Genomic DNA, 22,632 nt, shown 5'->3' with positions numbered 1-22,632 from the left:
TTGATAATCCCGTAGCTTAAATGCTTGTTGGTTACAATTTTTTGATTCATTTCAATCACAGATGAAGAAGAAAGAAAGAATTCTAAAAGTTAATAGAAGTATAATAATTTGTTGGCAATCACATTCACATCTAATCCAAAACAATATTGTAAATTAGTTCACATCTAAGTTTTCCTCTCCTCTTTTCTCTTATAAGTTCAATGGTTTTCTTTGGCCTTCTTTCAACGTTCAAGATGGAATATCCAAACCAGCTTTCAAAGAGAGTTTTACAGAGACATGAACGAAGCAGAATGCCTTTAGCCTATGGCTTTACATGTTCCCTGATAAACTGTTCTACTTGTGCTACTTCCCCGGTCAAACCAGAAGCTTCAGCGACGGTAACTTTGTTTCTGCACTGAGAGAATGCAAATGCTTCTCCAGGTTCCCCCAGAGTGAAGTCATTTGAAATATCAGCTGCTGATATTGCACTTCTTGACGCCCGCAGTTTATCACTATAAAATGGAAAAAAAGGCACAAAATTAAGTATATAATAATGAACGACCTATGGGAAAGATCACAAGTTCCCTAAAAATTAGAGAGAATGCATAAATACACATGTGTTTATGCAAGCAGGACATTGTAAGTTTCAATCTATAAAAAGTAATCTCTTGCAGAGTAGCTATAGCAAGGGGTTTATGGAGATTAAGAGGGCTGCATATGTGGGGATATTGCAGAAGAAGATAACTAAGCAAACATTGAATATGTAGAGAGAAATGAACTCGAGGCCATACATTTCCTTTTCCATTTGCTTTCTGATGAACTCCTTGGTATGTGCTGTCACTTTATCGGTTTTATTACAACAGATAAGAACTGGAATTTTCTTCTTGACCACACTTGCCTTGGTCAAAATATCATACAGGTACCTGTTGCACAAAAGCAATATTGCATCTAAATCCTTCACAGTAATCAGAAAGTGGGGTGGGGGAGGAAGGAAGAGACTTGCAAGTGTAGAGTGTGCATTATTATGGTTTATTCTTACTCTGAAGCTAAACGGCAGTTTGGTAAGAACTCCAAAGCATCAACAACAAACACAATGCCAGCTGCTTGAGGCAAAAACTCATCCAGTTTGGGCTGCAGACGAGAATGCCCAGGAACATCAACAAGATGGACAGGCTTGGTTTTGCCCTTCTGTCAAGAATAGATACAAAAAAGGGTGTGTATAAGTTCAATTGAATAAAATGATCTAAGAGCCGAAATTGATGACACAGAATGAAATAAGACTGCTTAACCCCTATACATAGTAGAAAAACAGAAAGTGTAAAGTAATCTTAGAAAACCAAGTTTAGATGAATTACCTTATAACTTTCTGAATTTAGCACAAAAGTGCCCTCATTTGGTTCCATGGACGTAACAGTGCCCTGATGTGAGGAACCATCACGAAGCTGGCACAGAAATCATGTCAAGAAAGTTATGACAACACATCACTCGGCATTTTAATTATGCTAAAAACCAATGTCACCGAATACATATGTCTTAGTAGTACATTGTATATTTGGCAGCTAACAGGACAACTTTGCTTAATTTGGTATAACATGCACAACCAACAAAGTAACACTTGAATTTAATATTTCAGATTTTGAGACTCTCAAAAGGAAAAAAGCAAATAATGGTACCGCATACCTGATAGAACAGAACAGTTTTTCCACTCCCACTAAGGCCAGTGAGTACAATGCTATTAGATTTTGTGCGTTTGAACAAGTGGACTGTGAGACAAAGAATGAGAAAAAGATTAGTAAATATAACTAAAAGTTCACACTCCAATAAGTAAACTGAATATATCAAGAAAAGCACCTCATAACAAAAATCATAGAATGCAAAATCATGTAAAGATCTAGACATCTATCGAAGCCATTGCAACCTAATAGGATTATACTGACATATTTGCTCAACAGGAATTCATAAAATTAAAAAACACGGTAAGGCACTCCAATATAACATCTTGTAGCTTTATATTCAGTGTAAATATGTTTTAATGAAGATGATAATCTCGATGCTTATGCTTTGAGCAACTGACCAAATCTAACAAGCATCCATTTAGTTAAACCAATTATTGACTTAAAAAACCCAAAAATTTCACACATAAAATATAAAAAATAAATAAACAAAACCATATTTTTTTCAAGAAAAATGTTTCTAGTTACTTATCCTATCAGAAAAGAATGACATTTCAAAATTCTAAAACGCATATAACCAAGAAAAAAATCTGAAAACTAAGGAAATACTACAAACTAATTCTTCAAAAAAGAATAAACAGCACTCTTATTCCAAGATTAATAGTTATAAAGCAATGCGGGCTTACAGGACAAAAGCAAGAGGGTAGAAACGAGCAAGACAGCAACAGCAGCATAAAGTTGAATCGGGGGTATTTGGTTCAAATACTCAATTGCTTGATGCAACCACTGCTCCAATTGATTCTTCCATGGCTCCAATTGACTCTTCAACTGCTCTAATTGATCCTTCCACTGTTCCATCCCTTCCATCGCCTGAATTTCCAGTTCTATGGGATATCAAAACCTAGAACACGTAAAACCCAGATTCAAAAATCAGTTCTTTCTTGAATCCTGAATTAAGAGATTCTAAAATAACAAGAAAGTTTGTTCTGTTCAAGGGTCCACCGTGGCACATTATTCTTTTCTTTCTAAGTCTTTTAAACCAAGAGAGATTCAATGTTTAACATTCTAAAGTTTGAATTTTGAGTGCTCTTTTCTCTTGTATTCTGCTGGAAATTGAAAGCAAAAGAAAAAAGAAAAAAGGTAGAGACTTTGATACTCAAAATTTTTGATTCAGTAGAACAAGAACTAGCAAAATTATGATTCAAAACATTTTCAAGAGTGAACAGAAAGAACCCAAATCTAAAAAATGAGCAAATTTTAGTTTAACCTCATGAAAAGATCCCAACTTTGACTATCAACTCACGATTTCAATCAAATAGAATTCAGATGCCTGAGTAGTAAATTACGCACCTTTAACGTATCTCTCTTCTCAAAAATAAAAGAGAAATGATTTCTTTAATTTTTTTGCTGTTAGAAGAGCCAAGAACCAGAGAGTGAGAGAGATGTGAAAACTAAGAGAGGAAACAGAAAAAGTCAAAAAAGAAGGGTTTTTTTATTCATTTAAATTGCATCCAACGGTTCAGAATCAAAGTACTAAATCTAACGGTAAAACACAACTGAGCTTAAAAAAACGTGTTTATAAAACTTGACTGAAGAAGAAAAACAGACTTATTGGCAAACATCAAAGAACTCGACCAGAAAGCTGAAAACTTTCTCTTCCCGGTCAGGTATAATTTTCTTCAATTTATCTCTTGTTTGATGGTTAAGAACCCACATATTCAGAAATTTGAAATTTGAGAATTTATACGAATCAAACCCAAATCTGTTTGCTTGTTTTCTTTTATGAATTCGATTTGAATATAATTGAAAAGGGGTCCTTTTCATTCCTTTATCAGCTTCACCTTGTTGTTTACTAGTGGCTGTTTATTCCATTTTAGTTAATTAACAAGCTTTTGATCATTAGTATATTACTGGGTCTTTGCCCTTGGTTTATCATCTATGATATCTATGCAAGGTGTTGGATATCGTTTCTTTCTAAATGTACAATGAATGTTCTATAATTCCATCTTATGTTTTTCTGCTCTCTATTTCTTGGGTACTAATGCCCCCAAATATGCCATCAAACGTCGTACTATTATTGAATGCCATCGATAGGGAAGATTTGAGTCCCATGCTTTGATAATTTTGCAACTGATCTTTGATTTCTCTACCGGATTTCACTGTTGTTGTTCTCTCTTTTTCTTGTTTCTTTGATTTTTGTTTATTGACGTTAGCTGTTTCTTGTTAGTAAGGATGTTTTTGACAATTTGAACGCAGTTGGGACCCTTTAATGTTATGCTGCTGCTAATATTTTCTCTCCCGATTCCCTTTCTTCCCCTTCTTTTTCCCCTGTAGTTACAGATATGCTTTTTATGTGACATCTATTGTAAAAGGAGCATGAGAGATGCAGAAATTGGGTGATTTCAAGCTTCCCCACTTCTTCAACTATCCTCCATACTTCACGTATTCTCCTTTTCTTTTTGTCTTTTCTGTTTTTTCTTTATTCACTTTCTAGCAAAACTATGAACAATCTATTATTACTTCTAGTCACTCTTTTTAAGCAATGAAGAATATAATTTTAGGTCTTCATGGAAAAGATTGATCCTCATCTGTGAAGATAAGTTGGATGCTTTATTACAAATATTTATTAAGTTGCATCTGTATATACTTTATATTTCTTCCAATTTTTCAACTCTTTTTATTTCAATCTTCTCTCTAGAACTTCATGGAAAATATTGGTTCCCGTCTGTTAAACTGGTTTATCATAAATTGCATCTGCATATGCTTAATATTTCTTCCATTTGAACACCTTCCTAGAAGATGATGTAGAAGTGGAGATCAAAAGTTTCATTATTATCATCATCCTTGTTATTGTGATATTTTCAGTGTGATATTCATTATCCATTGTGAGTATTTATTTTTTAATAATTGGGATCGATTTTCACATATTTCTGCAGTTTGCAGCCGGTGAGAGAGACTCGTGAGAAACAGGTACAACTTTGGAAGGATCTTATTCTGGATTACTGCAGAACTCAGAAGCTATTTATCATTGGGCTTGAGGAAGAATTTCCTCTGTTCTCAAATCCTGTGATTGAACGTAAGACCTGTTTCTCTAAGTTCTAGTTAAGCCATCTCAGTGATTAGATTTCTAAAGATGCATTTGTCTTACAACCAGATTTTTGCTTAGAGCATTTGTCTACGTGATTTTCATGAGTAATATATAAAAAATGAAGATATTTCTTCTGTTTTGCATTTTGAGGATTGCCTGCACTTTTTTCAAGTCTTGTTATTCCTCTTGTTTTTTTGGTCTGCTGCAGGCACTCTCAGTCATGAAGCCAGGGAGGCATTCTTCTCAGCCTTGGTTTCAGAAGGTCTTTTCTGGTTCTGCTGGTTGACTAATACAAGATTATGCTACAACATCCTTAATTTCATTGGAAGCTCTTAAACTTTAATTTTGATGCAACAGGACGTGCAGAATGGTTGGATAAAGGACATAGGAAATGTCTTATCCTTTGGCACCGAATTCAAGATTGGGCTGGCATTATTTTAAACTTTGTGAGTTAATCTTCTTTTTTTTTTTTTGGCTATTCTAGTAATAAACTGTTAATAAGTAGATGGCATGTTCCAATCATTATTTTCTAATATGTTTGCATATGTTATTAGGTGAAAGATAATGGCTTTGAGGACAGTGTTATGACTGTTGAGGAAATACGTTCAGGGATTGAATCTCGAGGAACAGGTAAATGTACATTTCATTTGATGCTTAGATGAAGCAAATTAGTAAATGATTTTGGAAAATTGTGCCACCTATATAATAGTGTGAGTGTTATCGGAGATGATTCTTTTTTCTTCTTTTTATTTATTTTCCTTTCCATAGTTTTAGGAGAGGGTCAGACTTGTGGTGGTGTGTGGAGAAGGAAAGCATCTATCAGCTGCATGTGCCCTGGAAATATATGTCGTTCAAATTGCATGCTGGATGTGTTGATAAATGTTTCTAATGCAAGGAGAGTGGACATATTATAGATCCACAAGTCCCACCTAGGGCATAAATAAGTTTTTACCGAACTTCTTTTTTTCATCTAAATAGCAATGCTGGAAAAGAATAAGCTTTTTATGTAAAAGTTTTTGTTTATTTTTATGGTTGGTAATTCTCCCTCTCCATAACGAGCCTCTCCCCCAACCAAAAACGAAAAAAGCATGTATCATAATCCATATACACTTATTCACACATCTTTAACGTGTAAACTCACCTACTTGGGGAAATTTATGTCCTAAACATTACATGCTACTAATCACAATCTCTCCCTTATTTTTTACCACAGAGCTTCATGGGATAGATCGCACGATTTTAATGCGAGCTTTGAAAATACTAGAACAAAAGGGGAAGCTTGCAATTTTTAAGGGAACTTCAGCTGATGATGAAGGTGTGAAATTCTCTGTATAATGTTTTAAACCAGGCATTCAAATACAGCCTATTGAGTGTGGCAGACAAGGCAGCCTATTGATCATCAGTACTTCAATCAAAACCCAGCATTGTGCTTGTAACTGAAACTCGAAATGAAAAACAGAAAGCAGTGAAATTTGTCTGATGGAATGTTTATTTAACATTTAGTGTGGAGCGATTCTTTTTTTCCTTAAGAAGATGGAGGAATTGTTGTTTAATGAATAAATATATAACTTCTTTAGTTTATAATTTCACAAAATTAACATAGAAAATTATGATTTTATCTCAAAATTTGCCTTGTAAAAAAATAGGACTCAAAGTTGACTGATGAAACAAATTTTACTTTAAAAGTTGACTAATGAGCATATGAAACAATTAATTAGGATTAAAGCTAGGACGTAATATAGTTAGAGTTTGATTTCAACTTCAAATACTTTCACTTATCTTAGTTATTAGGTGGAAATTTATATCCCACAATATGTTTATTATGTTAAAAATGGGAAAAAAAATGGGATGTATTCTTGCAAATAGAGATGCTTAAAGCCTAAATTTGATTAAAAAAACTTGTTACCGAGGGTCTGCAGTTGTGTGTCAAATTTTTAACAAAGTAAAATAGTAAAAATTGACCCAAACTTGACCAATCAAACTTTCAAAAGAAAAAGATGTTCACCCAGAGCCAGAGGCCAAAAGCCCACGTAACTTAACCTGTGGCCGACGTTCGACTCGCCGAGAAACGTTAGGAAAAGACGAGGCAAATCAAACACAGCGCAGCCCTAAAAACAGGGTAAGCCGAAATCAGTATTAGGATATCTAATTCGCATCCCCAAACTAACCCCAACCGCCCCCTTTCTGCACTGTACCACTTCCTCCCTTTCTCTCTCAAAATTTGCCAAAAACCCTACAACCCTCCCTCTAAAATCTCTTTTCTTTACTTTTATTTTATTTTATTTACTCTCTCTCTATTTGCTGTTCCATCTGCAACTAAATTGGACTAGACCCAGAAAGGAATGAAGCCCTGTTTCTGCTAGTCCTGTCGACAGGTACTCTTTTTCTACTCTCTCTATCTTATCTAAAAGACTGTTGATGAGAAAAAAATTGGTTTTTGTTGGAGCAAACACCATTGTGAAGCTTGCTTATGATTATACTTAGCTTCAATGTATTGATACGTACATCCTTTCCTGAGCTCCTTGTTCCAAAAAAACTAAAACTTGGTTTTTAATTTGATGTGAAGTTGAATATGGTTAGTTCATTATCATTAGTCTAGCATTGGAGATTTTAGGCCAAGACTTGATTTTTATTCCAACTTTTGCGAATTACGTTGTTAAGTTAGGACTAGTCGTATTCCTAGGTAAAATTTTGTTGGTTAGCTGTTGCTGGTACTTTTCAACCGCATCTGATTCAGTCTGCTATAGTTCGAGAAAGTAATCGATTGGTTCATGTTTGGAGTCTGCGCTGTATGGTCAAACAATATATCTTGATGTTGAATAGGTTGCTCTCTCTTCGGTGAATTTATGGTTTTTGTTTTGTTTTGGAATAGTTTAAGGGAAAAGCAAAGAATGTGAATCTTCAAGCCTGAGTAATTATACTATCATTTGATGCATTTAGCTTCGTTCAGTGTATATTTTCATGTATCCTTGCCATGTCCAAAATAACAAAAGTTAGATTTCAATCTATTTTAATATCCTATTCTTGCCATAGTAGTATTTGATAATTGATTTAGATGTGATACTGATATGCGATTGGGCGATCTGTTAAAGTTTTGGTGCTTCATAGTTTGCAGCTCTAACTCTTGCTTACCTTAAGTTGAAGTTTTAAGACCTATTGAAGAGAAGATGTGGACATTATTTGGCTTTAATGGTTGAGTATGAGATTTCCAATAATAAGAATTTTCATTTGCTGACTAGATTAACTATGATCCTGTTTCTTCAAGCATGTCTCTTTTGTGAAGATAAAAGTTATTTATGGGAAAAAAGAATTTATAAAATGAATATGGTGGCATGTTTTTTAAATTTTATCATTGTTATTTTTTGATCATGCTAGTCCCTATGCTTAATTTTGCAGGTATGCTGCTGAATGTTGGCTTGGTTGTAAATTTTAAAGGTTGAAATAGTCTGTAGATGGAGATAGTTGAATCCATACTTGATATTCCAGTGCAAGATCCACCAGAGGAGGAGTTCTGTTCTGCTGATTTGACTTGGACAAAGTTCGGCGCAGCTGAGCACCATGATGATGTAGCACTCATTCCTTATGCTCGAGTGGATGAATTTATAATTGGAGAATGCTCCAATGTGGAATGCCCAACACGATTCCATATTGAAAGGGGACGGAAACGATCAAAGGGCAGTTTAAAGGAGTATAAAAGCGATGAATATTTGGAATATAGACTGTAAGTTTGACCCATGCTTATCAATGTTTTCCATTTTTTTCTCATTTATTTCCCCACTCTCTGAGCATCAGAATCTTGTCTTTTGATTGATTCTATGAAACAAAACCCTGATATATTTCTTTAAGTGTCGATGATATGAAATTTCTTTTTGTCATAAATATGAGTTCTACCTGAGGAGAAACATTTGTTCTTATTATTTTCCCTTTTACATGTGAAGATATTGGTGTTCCTTCGGTCCTGAAAATTATGGGGAAGGTGGAGGTATATTACCTAGTCGAAAATATCGTCTAAACACCCGAAACCGGGCTGCTAGACCTCAATCCATGCGGGGATGTATGTGCCATTTTGTAGTGAAACGTCTTTATGCTCAGCCATCACTTGCACTTATTATATACAATGAGAGACGCCATATAAACAAATCTGGTTTTGTCTGCCATGGGCCCCTTGACAAAGATGCCATTGGCCCTGGTGCCAAGAAAATTCCATATATTTCCAATGAGATTCAACAACAAACAATGTCTATGATCTATCTGGGCATTCCTGAAGAAAATGTGCTAGAGAAACACATTGAGTGCATTCAACGATACTGTGGTTCAGATGCAAGAGTTAGTACCCTTGCTTCCCAATATGTCCGCAAACTTGGGATGATCATTAAGAGATCTACCCACGAGTTAGATCTGGATGATCAAGCTAGCATCCGGATGTGGGTTGAACGCAATAAGAAATCTATATTTTTCTATCAGGACACATCTGAGACAGATCCTTTCATTCTTGGGATTCAGACAGAATGGCAGTTGCAACAGATGGTTCGTTTTGGCCATCGCAGTCTTATTGCTGCTGATTCAACATTTGGTATTAAAAGACTCAAGGTAAAAAACTGATTGAATTGTGTTTGTTCAGAGCTTAAAGAATGCTATTTCATTTGGTATTACATGATGATGTTTCTGAATGCAGTACCCCTTATGCACCCTTCTTGTCTTTGATTCAAGACAACATGCATTGCCTGTTTCATGGGTCATTACCCGCAGCGTTGCAAAGTCAGATGTGGCTAAATGGATGAAAGCTTTGCTTGATCGAGCTCGGAGCATTGAGCCTGGATGGAAGATCAATGGTTTTTTGATTGATGATGCAGCAATGGAGATTGATCCCATAAGGCAGGGTATTTTTGCTTTAAAGTTTGGTTTGTATTGAATGTATCACTTTCTTACTCTTGATTTTGGCTATTTTATCAGGGATACTTTTTATTGTCCTATCCTATTTTCTCTTTGGCGTGTTCGTAGATCTTGGTTGAGGAATGTTGTTAAGAAATGTTCCAACATTGAAGTTCAGCGGGAAATTTTTAAGCGTCTAGGTGAAATAGTTTACAGCATATGGGGTGGCATCAATACTTCAGTTGCCTTGGAAGAATTAATTCAGGATTTTGTTGATCAAACTGCCTTCGTGGAGTATTTCAAATCCTCTTGGGTGCCTAAAATTGGTTAGATCTCTCTCGCTATTACACATGCAATGCCACGAAGGTTTCCATGTCTAATACTGCTGTTGTTGTTCTTTTTCTTTTTTTTTCACGACAGAAATGTGGCTTTCAACAATGAAAACTATTCCACTTGCAAGCCAGGAAGCATCTGGTGCCATAGAAGCCTACCATGTGAAGCTGAAAACAAAATTGTTTGATGATTCACATCTTGGTGCACTTCAAAGAGTTGACTGGTTAGTGCACAAGCTGACAACTGAGTTGCATTCAACATATTGGCTTGATCGGTATGCAGATGAAAGTGATTCTTTTCAAAATGTCAAGGAGGAATATATTGCATCTACGTCTTGGCACCGAGCGCTGCAAATTCCTGATTCTTTTGTTACCTTAGGTGATAAGGCCAACCTATTTGCAAAGGTAGCAAGCCAGAAAGACAGCAGCATAACACATTTAGTTTGGAATCCTGGATCAGACTTTGCTTTCTGCGACTGTGCATGGTCAATGCAAGGTAATTTTTGCAAGCATGTAATCAAGGTGAATATGATGTGTGAAAATCGTGAAGGCTACAAACCTTCGATGTCTTTTCAGTCATTCAGAGAGATATTGATAGATCTTTTAAAGAAACCAATGGATGACTCCATTGCATTAGATGAGTCAGTTGCCTGGACCCACCAGATGCTGGATCAAATCAAACAGCTTGTTGAACTGAATAGTTCAAATGATATTGGCATTGTGGTAAAAAATATGCCATTGAAATGGGTTTCTAAGAAAGGCAGAACATTTGTTGGTATACCTGCTTCCCTTCCAGCTATTCCATCTAGTTCCAAGAGCATCACGAAGAATCTGCAGAAGAAGAATCGAAAGCGGAAAAGATTATCAAGATTAAGATGATCATCTAAGTTGTTTATGTAGGTCAGCATTTAGCAAACTTCAGACCCTTTGGACTGGAACCTCTGTTTTGAAAATAATGTTTGTTTCCATGCTGGATATCATCATCCTGACTCCATCGCTTGAATTATTTGATGGGTAACACAAGCTATGTTAAAATAAAATGAGTGCACTTTGCAACCTCCAAAGATGGATTTGAAGTACAATATGTCTATCTTGCTGCGGTTGCCAGTGTAAAGACAAAATGAACTCCAAGATGTGTCCGCATATTCATGTTCATTCCAACATTCATTTCGGGAGAAATTTGAAGGCCAACATCTTGAAAAAGAAGGTATCTATCTATGTTATTGAGATTTGCTTCCGAATTTGGAAACCCTAAGTGTTTTCCCCTAGTTAATCTTGTCATTTCTGGAGCTATATATATATATTATTTTGTATATTGTCTTTCCTTTTTCAGGAGGCCCTTAAAGTACATTTTTGTTCTGGGAATAGAGACTATGGCATAAGGCATCTTGCCAATGGACAATTACAAAATCATGTATAGACTGTTGAACATTGAATGTGAGCTGCATAGAAAGATTATATTATAAGATAATTATTTAATGGAAGATATGATTACACTAATTTTTCTTGCAAGCCATTGATTGCTTCCCAACTTGTATAATAAAAGATTAAATATCATTCATCTCATTTACATATTTGTTGACATTTATGCATGTGCAAGCACCTGATACATACATTCAACGTATTAATCTAAGTCGAAATATAGAGAAGTGTCGAGATAGTCTTTAGTTCTAAAATACATGGAAATATGACAATTGGTTTTAGAAATTTAGAATCGAAATGTTGCTTGAAATTCAGATGTTATGTGTCATGGCCTCAAAGGGAAATCAAGAATTTCATATAGAATGAAGGGTATAATTAAACATTTAGGTATTATTCACAACATTTTAAACCTATGAGGCTATGAGACCCTTGAACGATATTACAAATTGATATGAACCGTGACACTATGATTATATGGAAAATCCTACTTCAAAATTACAATAAGCAGAGCCTCTACAGCTTGCAAGCTTGAAATAGTAACATTTTCTTGAATCAGCACAAACGGCAAACAGCCCAAGTTAAGGTCTTGCTTAAACAATAAAAAGGGTCGCTGAACTACATCCATATAATCACTGCAACTGCGGCCTTACGGTTTAAGGTCTTGTTTTTCTGCTGGGGGAATTTGAGATAATATAATAAAATGGAAATTTGTAGCATTGGTGTACTTAATATAAATATGAAGCCTTTTACTCTGATAAAGAGAATTTCGACATTGCTTCAATTTCTCAATGCAACTTTTTATTCTTTCCCCTTTAGCAAAGACTAATCCACACTGAGAACCATATAAACTGGCCACTGCAAGGTCCACAACAATGGTTGTTTGTCCCAAAATTCCTTGAACATAAAAGGTAGCAATAGCATCAATATTGAAGCTAAAACATTCAAATTTAACAAGTATTAAGATTCGACCACATTTATCTCCGAACCGTGCAGCAGCCGATAAATAAAATCATCAAGGAAGCTGAACAAGGTTAAATGGCCGCAATCTATCATTTCCAATATTTGGATGTAAAATAGAAACATTTGCATCAAGGACACTTGAAGTAGCTCTCTTCAACACAACAGAAAGCTCATATAGGTCTTTGCAGCCAAGCATCACTGAGCAGCAAATTTAATGGGATTGGGCTCACCCAGTGCATCGTTCTTTTCTGCCAATTCGGGTGTGCAGTAACATTACAGGTATTTGAGCATACCACGACCCTCAACACTAAGTTTAGTAGCCTGCAACTGCTTCTTTTTTGGTGCCTTCAACTGCAGCAACTTCTTACTCATCTGTCATGAGAAAGTTATATTTCAGAAAATATAGTGAAGAGGGAATGTAGAGCATTTGGAATGCGTGTTGCCAGATTGTTCAGGTATCACCATGAAGTAAATACAAGGAGTGTTGCAATCTTGATGTTCTGACAGCTAAAGGAACAATAGAGGTGAACATCCCCTTTTGTTTCGTTAATCAAGTAACCTTTTCCAAACAATAAAACCAAAACAAAATTAATATTAAGGAGAGTTAAAAAAAAAACCTTTTGACGACGCTGATCTTGTACAACTTGTTTCGCACGTGCTCTAATTTCATCTGGATCAATCTTAGACTGGGGACGCACAACAAAATCCATTGGCGTTGCTTCTGGCCTTGAAGCATGCAGCCTTGAAGAAGATTCTGTCCTTGAAGCATGTTGACCTGATGATGATCGACCAGACTTGTGGTCTCTGTAATTTTTATAACCAACAATAAGGGTCAGAGCATATAGAATCAGACACTGATGTGAACCAAATGAATACCAGGACAAATATAACTAAGGAAGTAATTACATCTTACCGAGAAATATCCAAATCAAAATCACCATCTCTAGATTCCATTGCAGCAGCTCTATTTGCAGGTCTATAAAAGAATTTGAAAAAAATTAAAAAGAAATGCGGATGGAAAATGTATGCACATGACAAAATTGGTTAACATACAAGATGGCATATTTTGCATAAAACTGATTACAAAGGGTACCTTTTCACAGAAGGCCTTCGCAAGGGAACCCTATCATCATCAATATTTCTCATGTCCTCAAACCTTGTGCTCTTATTAAAGATTGGTCTACTCTGCATTATGTTCAAAATTATATAAAAGAATTAATACCCTGGACGAAAAAGAATTTCATGAATATACATAAAAGAACTTGACAAACAAAATTTTGATGAAAACCAAGCTATTACTGAAATCACAACCACTAAAAAGTCAGATGAGAACTATACTCCTATAGGCAACATGCTAATGCATAAAAAATAAAATAAAACATAAAGCCCACAGGGAATGACAATTGCCAATATAGATCTAAAGAAGATGAGAAAGCAAAGGGGGAATCCTAGCATATAAACAACCAGGAGCTTAAACCGACACATACCCATTTATCGACCAAATCCTTAGCAAGTTTTCTGTTGGAAGTGGTTTCCTCATCAGATTTTGATAAAAACATAATCACCTGTCCAAAAATTTTGAAAAAGAAAAAGGTCTAAAACCAATCCAAGATACTTTGAACATAAAGCTGAATGTGATTGTTTCTCTAAGGTGATTACTTACCTTTCCAAGACCACTCCTCTTTAGTTGCTCCCTTCTATCATGCTGCTCTAGATCAATTGGAAACTGCATGAAGAAAGCAACATTTCACTTTTTCATATAAAAAAATGTACGGCAATGACCATTACTAAACAGGGCAAAACAGAAAGAAGGCCACTCTATACATCAGTCAATATCCTCAAAATTGCTGCACGGATATTTATATTTGGTAAGCTTCCATCAGGAAGGGGTTCGAGCCAATTCTTCAACAAGGTTAAAACTCCATGATCTAAGAATTCTGGTTGAAGCTGCTTCCTACACAAAGAGCAATTTAAAAGAAAATAAGAATGATAATTGCTAGGTTAATACATCCAAGCCACATTAACTTGGCAAGCAGCTTACTTTGAGAGAACCTCAGTAAGAAGTGGCAACTTCTTGAGTTTATTAATCGCGGGCTTCCCTTGTCTATTAAGCTCTGCATCTTCTTCAGCAGTTACCTCAAGCTCAGCCATAACATTCTCAACCAGTAATGCAATTTCTGCAGGGCTTTTCTCATTCTTCTTTCTTTTTTTACCCATCTTGAATAAATCCTTAATCTCAGGATCCTCACCGTCTTCCTCTGCCTAAAAGATCATAAAAATGAACCAGAAAGCTTAAAAAGAACAAAACTCTTCAAAACATATTTTAAGCGACCAATGAATTGTATTTATAAGTACAAAATTCTATAAATATCACAGCAAGCCAACATGAAGACAAGCATACATGATAGCCATAAAAAGATGATTGACAACCTGAGGGGCATCACCAGGTGACCTTGCTTCATTGTCACTCCCATATCTGTCTGCAGGGTCAACACCACTGTCATCTATGAAGTCATCATCATCCATAGTCCTAACACCCTCTTGATCATTCTATCCAGTGCAGAGAAAATGGACAAAGAAAAAACTTGGTTAGCTTTGACCTCATTTTATTTTATTCCAAAGCAGAAATTTGATCACAAACAAACTATCTTAGTAAGCAACTTAATATAATTAAATAGAAACATATAGGGGAGAAACAGAATCATCAATGACTTAAAAAAATAGAAACAGGTTAAAGTAGCTTTGTAATTTATCCATGGAAAGAACTATAAAAATTCATGTTCTACCAGTAGCAATGATAATGATGAGCCTAAAGCCAATATTTTGACAGCGATTCTTAATCATGTGAAGATATTACTTCAAGCTTGTTCATTTCCATACACACATAAAAACTAGAGATCCTGATGTCCTTTAAGATGAACATATAAAATAAAAAGCCAAACCACCGAAGCCACAATCCAATCAAACAACCATAATTCAATTAGCATAAAAAAAATTACCTCAGGATTAACCCACTCCCACATCTCATTCACTTCCTCTGACTTCCCCAACTTCGTAACAGTTCCTTTTTCACCACCACCCCCATACTTTTTCTCCTTGAGACTCTTCTCCTTCTTCTTCCTCTTCCTGGCATCCGACTCCGATCCTTCCCTCCCAAAATTGGCATCTTCATCTTCATCTAACAACTCAGGGGCATCCATACTCTCTTTTCCCATAGAGCCCCCTTTCTTGACCAGTCTTTTTCTCGGCTTCCCGACCTTATCAGTATCGTAAACCGGCGTCTGCGACCGTTCTCGTCGGCCCCAATCCTCCATGTCATCCTCCACGTCATCAAGAAGGTCTTGTCGCGGCTCCGGAGAACCGGGGTCGGATTGAATGTCGTCATAGTCCATAATCGGCTCTCCTTCCTCATCGCGATAACTACAAGAGACCCAAAATAAAGAATTACCCTAAAAAACCCTAGTTTTTCCACACACACAAAAATTCGATCAAATTTGAACCCAAAATTCAAGAGAAACAAGAGAAAGCTTACGAATCCATGGCGATGGCGATCAATCACGGGCGCAGAATTGAATCTTTCTTTTTCTTTGATTTTNGGGGGGGGAACGAAGAAACAGAGACGTAGTATAAACTGAGCGGGGGACGAAATTCCTTTTTCACGTCTCACCCGCCAAGTCGGTCCAATCGGAGATCCGGCCCAAATGGGGACGGTTTTTGTTTTTTCTCTTTACTCTTTTATCCGCTGGGACCCCAAAATATTCACGATTAACCAATTATATGTGGGCTTGATAGTCATTTTCTAGCTTCTTTATATTTTTAATAATTTTTTATTCAAAGAAATGAAATAGTCAATCACTAAATCGAACATTATCAGATGTCGACATGTATTTTTTAATAATTTAAAATTTATTATTATTTTCTTAAGCGTAGTATCCATACTTTATAATATACATATATAATTACATATTTATCAAATTAGAGGAATCATGTCAAAATTAAAATTGATGGTTTGAGATTACTAGCTTATAATTTTTTTTCTGGTTTTCAATTGCATAATTAAAATAATGATGTTTAATCAAAAGTATCCTAATAATTCAATCACTTTCATTTATACTTTAAAAAATTTATTTCCGACGATTAGAAAAGATTTTGACACAAAAAGAAATGAAAAAAGAGAGGAAAAGTAAGTGGAAGGAGTTACAAACTTATTATTAGTTAAAAGTATGAGAAAATGAAAATTTTAAAATAAATTCAAATCTTCATTTATAAAAAAAAATAATATTACATTCATACCCTTCATTTATATTATTTATTATGAATTTATTTAATATTTTAGTAATTTTTTTCTATCATTTAACTCGTGACACCAAACTTAGTAATTTACTATATTTCTATATATATATTACTAATTTTAATATTATAACATTCTTGAATTCTTTGTACTTCAAACCTATTATTACAATATGTATAAAAACTAGTTTTATAGGTCAGAACTACTCTAACCCAACCACCTGGTGAAAACAAAAAAAAATCTATTATAGGATTCAACTTTGATGGGAATTGATATTTCTCACACACAATGGAGGTGACTAGAGCAAGAACAATGAAGAATTCAACAAGGTTATCATTGAAAATGTTGCTCCATGAGATTATAGCCTATAGGATTTACATGGCTGCCATAACATTGCAGTCAACTTACAGATCTTTGACAATGTTGAAGAGGTAATGAATTGAAACATGAAAAGCAAACTTACAAATCCATCATGAAACTGAAATTATCAATGCAAATCATATTACATCATTGAAGGACAGGTACAGTCTATGCAGCCTGAAGGCTAAACCAGTTGAAAGTCCAGAACATTGAAAAAAATACCGGAAATGCAAGTCAGCGGAACTGATGAATGAAAGAAGCTCAAGACAGCCTGTCCTCTGGTTCCTTTAAGCCTAAATGCTGGAAATTTTGGAAGCCATTCGTAGGAGATGGACCAGACACCGTCTTGTTGGCTATTGCCTCCAAGAGAAACCTGTCAAGTAGTTTAAGAGGCAGGAAGGGAAGATCAAGTACACCCTGCGCCTAAAAGAACATCATAAATGCACAAAGCTCTTTACAAGTGCAGGAAGCAAAAGTTTCTATCCGCACTCTACAGTAACTAAAAATCATGAAACAGTTGGTAAGAGAAAACTACTGAATTAATAAAAACCAGGATGGCTGCTCGCAATCTGCCTCATCAGAATTTAGAAGGTGAGAAATATTTGCAGCACCTATTAGAATAACGTGTTGTACCCTGTGGAAACTATAAAGCAACTAAAATTCATTACTTGCCTCCTCAGGGTACTTAAACTTACATCTAAACAGATCCTCCAAAATAACTAGGCAACAGCTATACAGTAATCAATTAAGGTTTCTGAAATATCAACTTTCCAAGCCAATAGCAAGAAGGTCGGGAGGAAGTGAAGTAGGATCAAGTTCCCAGCAGTCTTTCAAAAGATCAGGGACATCATCGCTAGAAAGCTTTCGAGCAGGAATCTGATGCGAAAACAACCGAATATCATCTTTTTCAAGCCATCTAATAGCCTGACACCCAATCTCCTGTCTTTTAAATATTGTCCTGAATCCATCAACTTTCTCAAGATATGCCATGCTCAATCCATGAATCTCACTGTAGGTAGTTAAAAACACAACTATGTCATAGCAGTGTTTATCTCTAGCTGAAAAGTTTCTTCCTGCTGCACCTGATTTAGCTTCATTATAAAGTGCCCAAACTGAGCCCTTCTTTGGATAAATCCTATAAAGTTCCTTTGCTGCCCTTTCACATTCTACCATGTGTGAAAAGATATTCACAGAGTTTATGGAACTCTTCCTGGCGGCCTTAAATCTCCCACAAGATACATGAAATCCCCTTTTCTCCCAACTAATCAATCTGTCATCCCCGTTATTCTGAAAGTCCAACCAACTCATCTTCAATTCAAAAGGATTTACTGTAAATACTTCCTCAATCAAACCATAATGCCTAGGCATTCCATCATCATCATCATATATAGCCCACACTTGCCCGCTTTTAAAATTCCTCTCCAATCTATCTTTATCAAAATCATAGAAATCTGAATCCTCCACAGCCATAATCTTCATGTCCCCACTCTTTGAACCACAACGCTTCTTAATGTCCAACTTCACTTTCTTTCTTGAAGTCCCTTGCTTTGTGAGCTCTGAATTTTGATTCTTCTTCCCACCTTCTTGAGTCCTAGCTTCCAAATCTACACTTATTTTCTTAGTTGCACGTGTCATAATCCCCAAATTTCCACTCATCTTTGAAGGTCCTTGACTCCCAATCTCAAAATCCTTACTCTTCTCCGATGCCTTCTGTTTCTCAATCTTTGAAACTCTATTTTTTGGAGGCTCACGTCTATCTCTTTTCTTCTCCTTTTCACCTGCCTTGTTCACCTTTTCTTTTAGATTCAATTTTTCCCTTCCTTGATTTGCCTTTTGCTTCATTTCCCACTTCATTTCTGCAAGTGTCATTGTCTCCTCTGCAACTTTTACCCTCTTTGACCTTGATCTCTTCTCCTCGCCATCATCCACCTTCCCGGCTACAGACCTTGCCAATACCTCCCCAACAGTACTCATCCTCCTCCTCAAACCCCCACTCCTCAATCTCCCCACACCCCACCCATCATCACCACCACCTCTCTCTTTCTCCTTCAAATTCTCATCACTCACTTTCCTCCTTAACCCCACACTCCTAATTGTCTCACCACTACCCTTTTCCCCCTCCAATCCAACACTTTTAACACTACTCATTTTCTCCTTCGAAACCATCTTCCGCTTCAACCTCTCACTTACACTGACTGCGGCCACCACCTCCTCCTCCTCTGTACTTTCACCGTCACCACCTTCTCCGTCAACCTCCACTGCCAAAAAGCTCTTCTTACAACTTGGGCAGACCAAATTATGCCCCAAATACTTCCTTTCAAACTTATGCAACAACCTACACCTCGAACACGCAGTCCAAAACGTCTCACCTACTACACCATTCTCTTCCAACCCATCAACCCTTTCCTCCTGAATCCTAATCCTAAGCTTCATATCATATTCTTTCCTCCTTATCTTATCAGAAAATATCCTAAACCCTTCACCCACAAGCTTAAACGCTTCTTCACATCCTAAATATGGGTTCTTGTCAGGGTGCAAAATCAATGCTAGTTTCCTATACTGTTTCTTGATTGAATTTATGTGGGAGAAGGGTTCTACCTGGAGGATACTATACCAGTCTGGAGAAGCGTCGGCTTGGGAGGCCGCCCGGAGAATTTTAAAAGCAGTGAGCATTGAGGAGATGCCTTCTAGGTTTGGAAAAAGACGGTGAGCTTTCTTGGCATGTTTTAAAGCTGATTTCAGGTTTGAATTCTTGTACTTGGTTTCTGCCAGAGCTTTCAGGCGTTGTGCTTCTTGCTCTGCATCTGGGTCGGGCGCCATATCTCAGATAACCAGATTGAGAGAAAGAACGACCAGCTGTCGGGAGAGAAACCGAGAAATGATTTTCTTAGGTTTCGGGTGCTCTCACCACTCACCAAGGCTTCGGCTTGTGTTGGTTTGGTTGGTTTGAGTCTCCTAGTAAGAAAATGCCCCTTTTTCCAAAAGAAAAAAAATAATAATAATAAAAGACTTAAAAATCAAATTGAAGTAGGTTAATTCGGATAATTTTTTCAATCTTGTTATTAATCGGTTAATAGAGAACCTATTAACTTGTTTTTAAGTTTGAGATTGATTTTAATTTAATTAATTTAACATTTATTTTTTATTGAATTCAGATTAATTTTTTTGATTTTGGTATTAATCAATTAAGAGGGAATCTATTAACTTGTTTTTAAGCTTGAGATTAATTATTAGTTTGTTTTTAAGCTTGAGATTGATTTAAGTCAATTTAATATGATATTTATTGAATTCAATTAATTCTTTTTTATTTTGTTATTAATCCATTAGGAAGGAATCTATTAACTCGTTTTTTAAACTTGGGATTGATTTTGATTCAATTTAGTATGATTGTTTAGAGAAAATTATAAGGAATAACTTTTATGATAAAGGGCGTTTTACAAATAATTATCAAAATAAATTTAATTACTTTTAACAATAGTTAGTTATGATTTGATAAAAATACATTTGAAATTATTTCAAATAAATTAAATCATTTATCACAATTTCTTTTCATCAGTGCCTTTGATTTCTTTCTCACCATCTAACTCTTACTAATTTATTAATTTTTATTTTTAGTATCCATTTGCTATGCTCTCGATTTATCTCTTTCGCGCTTTCAAGACACTAAGCGAAAATATTGATGTGCTTAAGTTTATGCCTATTTGAAAATTTTGATTTTTAAGTATTTTGAATTAAACTAAAACTGTATAAATGATCACAAATGTTTGAAATAGCTTTTAATTATATTAATTCGAAACTTAAATATCAATAAATTTAAGAATTTAAGATTGATAAATCTAGGGTTTCAAAATGATTTTTTTTTAGTCAAAATAGATATTTTAGATAAAAAAATTTATATTTTGATTTATGAAAACATGTTGAAAAACACTTTAATCGACGCAAAATTGTCAACAAAATAAAAAGAAATGAAGAGAGTTAAGAGGATTTGAAATTTTGGTTCATAAGTAACATCAACATTTTGAACATTAAATTGTAACAAACTTTTTTTGAATAACAATAATATTTTTTTAATATGGTGTGTAACAATAATATTTTTTCAAAATGGCATATAACATGTTTTCATGACGTGTAACAAAAATATTTTTTTTGAATGTGTAACAAATTTTTTTAATTATAACGTGTGTAACATGTTTTTATACATAGCGTGTAATAATAATATTTTTATAATATGCGTGTAAACATGGTGTGTAACATCATTAAGGATAATTTTATCTAACTTAATTAAAAGCAGTTAAAAGTATAAAGAATGTCATTTTTTAAAATGTTTTATCTTTGAGGATTATTTTTTTAAATGTCTTGATATTTTATTGAATTCGGTCAATTTAGATTAATTTTTTTAATTTTGGTATTAATTGATTAAGAGGGAACTATTAGTTTGTTTGTAAACTTAAGATTGATTTTGATTTAATTTAATATGATATTTTATTGAATTCGAATTAATTTTTTTGATCTTGGTATTAATTGATTAAGAGGGAACCTATTTGTTTGTTTCTAAGATTGAGATTGATTTTGGTTCAAATTAATAAAATATTTTATTGAATTTAGTTAATTCATATTAATTTTTTCAATTTTGGTATTAATTGATTAAGACTAACTCTATTAATTTGTTTTTAAGCTCGAGATTGATTTTGCTTCTATTTAATATGATACTTTATTGAATTCGGTTAATTTGAATTAATTTTTTCAATTTTGGTATTAAATTGATTAAGAAGAATAATTTACTCGATTATTTTGATTGAATTTTTGTAAAAAAAAATTAACAATCCAACTATTGAAAAATTGTTGATTAAATATATTTTTTGAATATGTATTATACATATAAATATTACAAATATTTTTACAATATATCTATAAAATACTCTCATCCAAATCGAAAATAACGGATAAATCCAACCAAAATAAGTTTAATTTTGATCGTCTTTATTTTTTTAATAATTCAATCAATTTCATTTTTTATAAAAATTCAATTAATTTAACTTTTTAAAAATTTAAAATTGAACAGATGAAAAACAGAGTCGATGAATTATTTATGTTTCTAATTCAATTGGTTAATTGTCTCGAGAAAATGAATAAACAAGCGAAATCCACCCCAAGTCAATGTGTAGCTTTAGTCTTGTAATTTTTGACAATTTGACTTCATTAAATTTGGTAAAAGTGGCAAGAAAGTAATGATTTCAAAGGGTTTTTAGTCTTTAGACTTGATGGTGTTCAAGCTTTTCTATGATTAGAAAAATGAGATTAGGAGAGTGAAAATGAAGGTAAAATGTGTAAAGACTAAAATACCATAATGATTAATGGATGAAAATGGGTGAAAAATATCAATAAAAAAGAAAAATAATATTAGTTTATACTCCTTCTGTCTTTTTTTTTTTTATTTTATAAGATGTCCCAAAATTACGTATTTTTTAAACACTCAATATTATTATTTTTTATATTATAAATTTATTTTTCATGTTATTTATATTTTATATTTTTTAAAATTTCAAATTTTAATTTTCGTAAAAAAAAAAAACAATTCAACCACACCAAATTCTATAGAAAACGGTAACCGACGGAAAGGACAAAACGGGGATTTCGCCAGGTCGCAAAAAAATA

The 22,632-nt window shown here is 34.4% G+C and overlaps 5 protein-coding genes across 11 annotated transcripts; 2 read left to right on the top strand and 3 right to left on the bottom strand.

Annotated features, from left to right (window-relative positions):
• On the bottom strand, nt 77–3,124 carry LOC18606834 (signal recognition particle receptor subunit beta). 2 transcript variants are annotated; one of them, XM_007040670.2, is made up of 7 exons: nt 3,003–3,124; nt 2,339–2,553; nt 1,660–1,742; nt 1,335–1,421; nt 1,019–1,167; nt 771–902; nt 77–491 (listed from the first exon to the last, which is right to left on the bottom strand). In XM_007040670.2, exons 2-7 carry the CDS (start codon nt 2,517–2,519, stop codon nt 302–304), a joined length of 822 nt encoding a protein of 273 aa, XP_007040732.2. In that variant the 5' UTR covers nt 2,520–2,553; nt 3,003–3,124; the 3' UTR covers nt 77–301. The 2 variants fall into 2 exon arrangements, with proteins under 2 accessions (XP_007040732.2, XP_007040734.2); XM_007040672.2 differs by having other exon boundaries at nt 1,019–1,164; nt 3,003–3,117.
• On the top strand, nt 3,244–6,251 carry LOC18606833 (vacuolar protein sorting-associated protein 25). Of its 4 annotated transcripts, none has more exons than XM_007040668.2 (7): nt 3,244–3,319; nt 3,987–4,094; nt 4,589–4,728; nt 4,949–5,002; nt 5,098–5,186; nt 5,295–5,370; nt 5,954–6,251. In XM_007040668.2, exons 2-7 carry the CDS (start codon nt 4,036–4,038, stop codon nt 6,073–6,075), a joined length of 540 nt encoding a protein of 179 aa, XP_007040730.2. In that variant the 5' UTR covers nt 3,244–3,319; nt 3,987–4,035; the 3' UTR covers nt 6,076–6,251. The 4 variants fall into 4 exon arrangements, with proteins under 4 accessions (XP_007040730.2, XP_017972291.1, XP_007040729.2 ...); XM_018116802.1 differs by lacking the exon at nt 5,954–6,251 and adding an exon at nt 5,509–5,748; XM_007040667.2 differs by having other exon boundaries at nt 3,257–3,319; nt 3,993–4,094.
• LOC18606832 lies at nt 6,763–11,444 on the top strand. Of its 3 annotated transcripts, XR_001927267.1 has the most exons (7): nt 6,763–7,115; nt 8,137–8,461; nt 8,679–9,330; nt 9,416–9,615; nt 9,694–9,938; nt 10,033–11,151; nt 11,278–11,444. XR_001927267.1 is itself a non-coding variant. In XM_018118423.1 (6 exons), the coding sequence occupies exons 2-6, from the start codon at nt 8,193–8,195 to the stop codon at nt 10,821–10,823; spliced, it is 2,157 nt and encodes a 718-aa protein (XP_017973912.1). In that variant the 5' UTR covers nt 6,763–7,115; nt 8,137–8,192; the 3' UTR covers nt 10,824–11,444. The 3 variants fall into 3 exon arrangements, 2 of the variants coding, with proteins under 2 accessions (XP_017973912.1, XP_017973913.1); XM_018118423.1 differs by having other exon boundaries at nt 10,033–11,444; XM_018118424.1 differs by lacking the exon at nt 6,763–7,115 and adding an exon at nt 7,864–7,932 and having other exon boundaries at nt 10,033–11,444.
• LOC18606831 (transcription factor IWS1) lies at nt 12,139–16,048 on the bottom strand. The gene is made up of 11 exons (XM_018118228.1): nt 15,859–16,048; nt 15,326–15,746; nt 14,757–14,876; nt 14,368–14,588; nt 14,151–14,280; nt 13,990–14,052; nt 13,814–13,891; nt 13,420–13,511; nt 13,240–13,302; nt 12,944–13,130; nt 12,139–12,698 (listed from the first exon to the last, which is right to left on the bottom strand). The coding sequence occupies exons 1-11, from the start codon at nt 15,864–15,866 to the stop codon at nt 12,600–12,602; spliced, it is 1,482 nt and encodes a 493-aa protein (XP_017973717.1). The 5' UTR covers nt 15,867–16,048; the 3' UTR covers nt 12,139–12,599.
• On the bottom strand, nt 16,931–19,929 carry LOC18606830. The gene has a single exon (XM_007040664.2). It carries the CDS (start codon nt 19,795–19,797, stop codon nt 17,740–17,742), a length of 2,058 nt encoding a protein of 685 aa, XP_007040726.2. The 5' UTR covers nt 19,798–19,929; the 3' UTR covers nt 16,931–17,739.

This window comes from Theobroma cacao, chromosome 3 (genome assembly GCF_000208745.1).
Source record: "Theobroma cacao cultivar B97-61/B2 chromosome 3, Criollo_cocoa_genome_V2, whole genome shotgun sequence".
In the NCBI taxonomy this organism is placed as follows: domain Eukaryota; kingdom Viridiplantae; phylum Streptophyta; class Magnoliopsida; order Malvales; family Malvaceae; genus Theobroma; species Theobroma cacao.
Note: the sequence above shows the minus strand (reverse complement) of the source record. Positions and strands in the feature narration are given on the sequence as shown.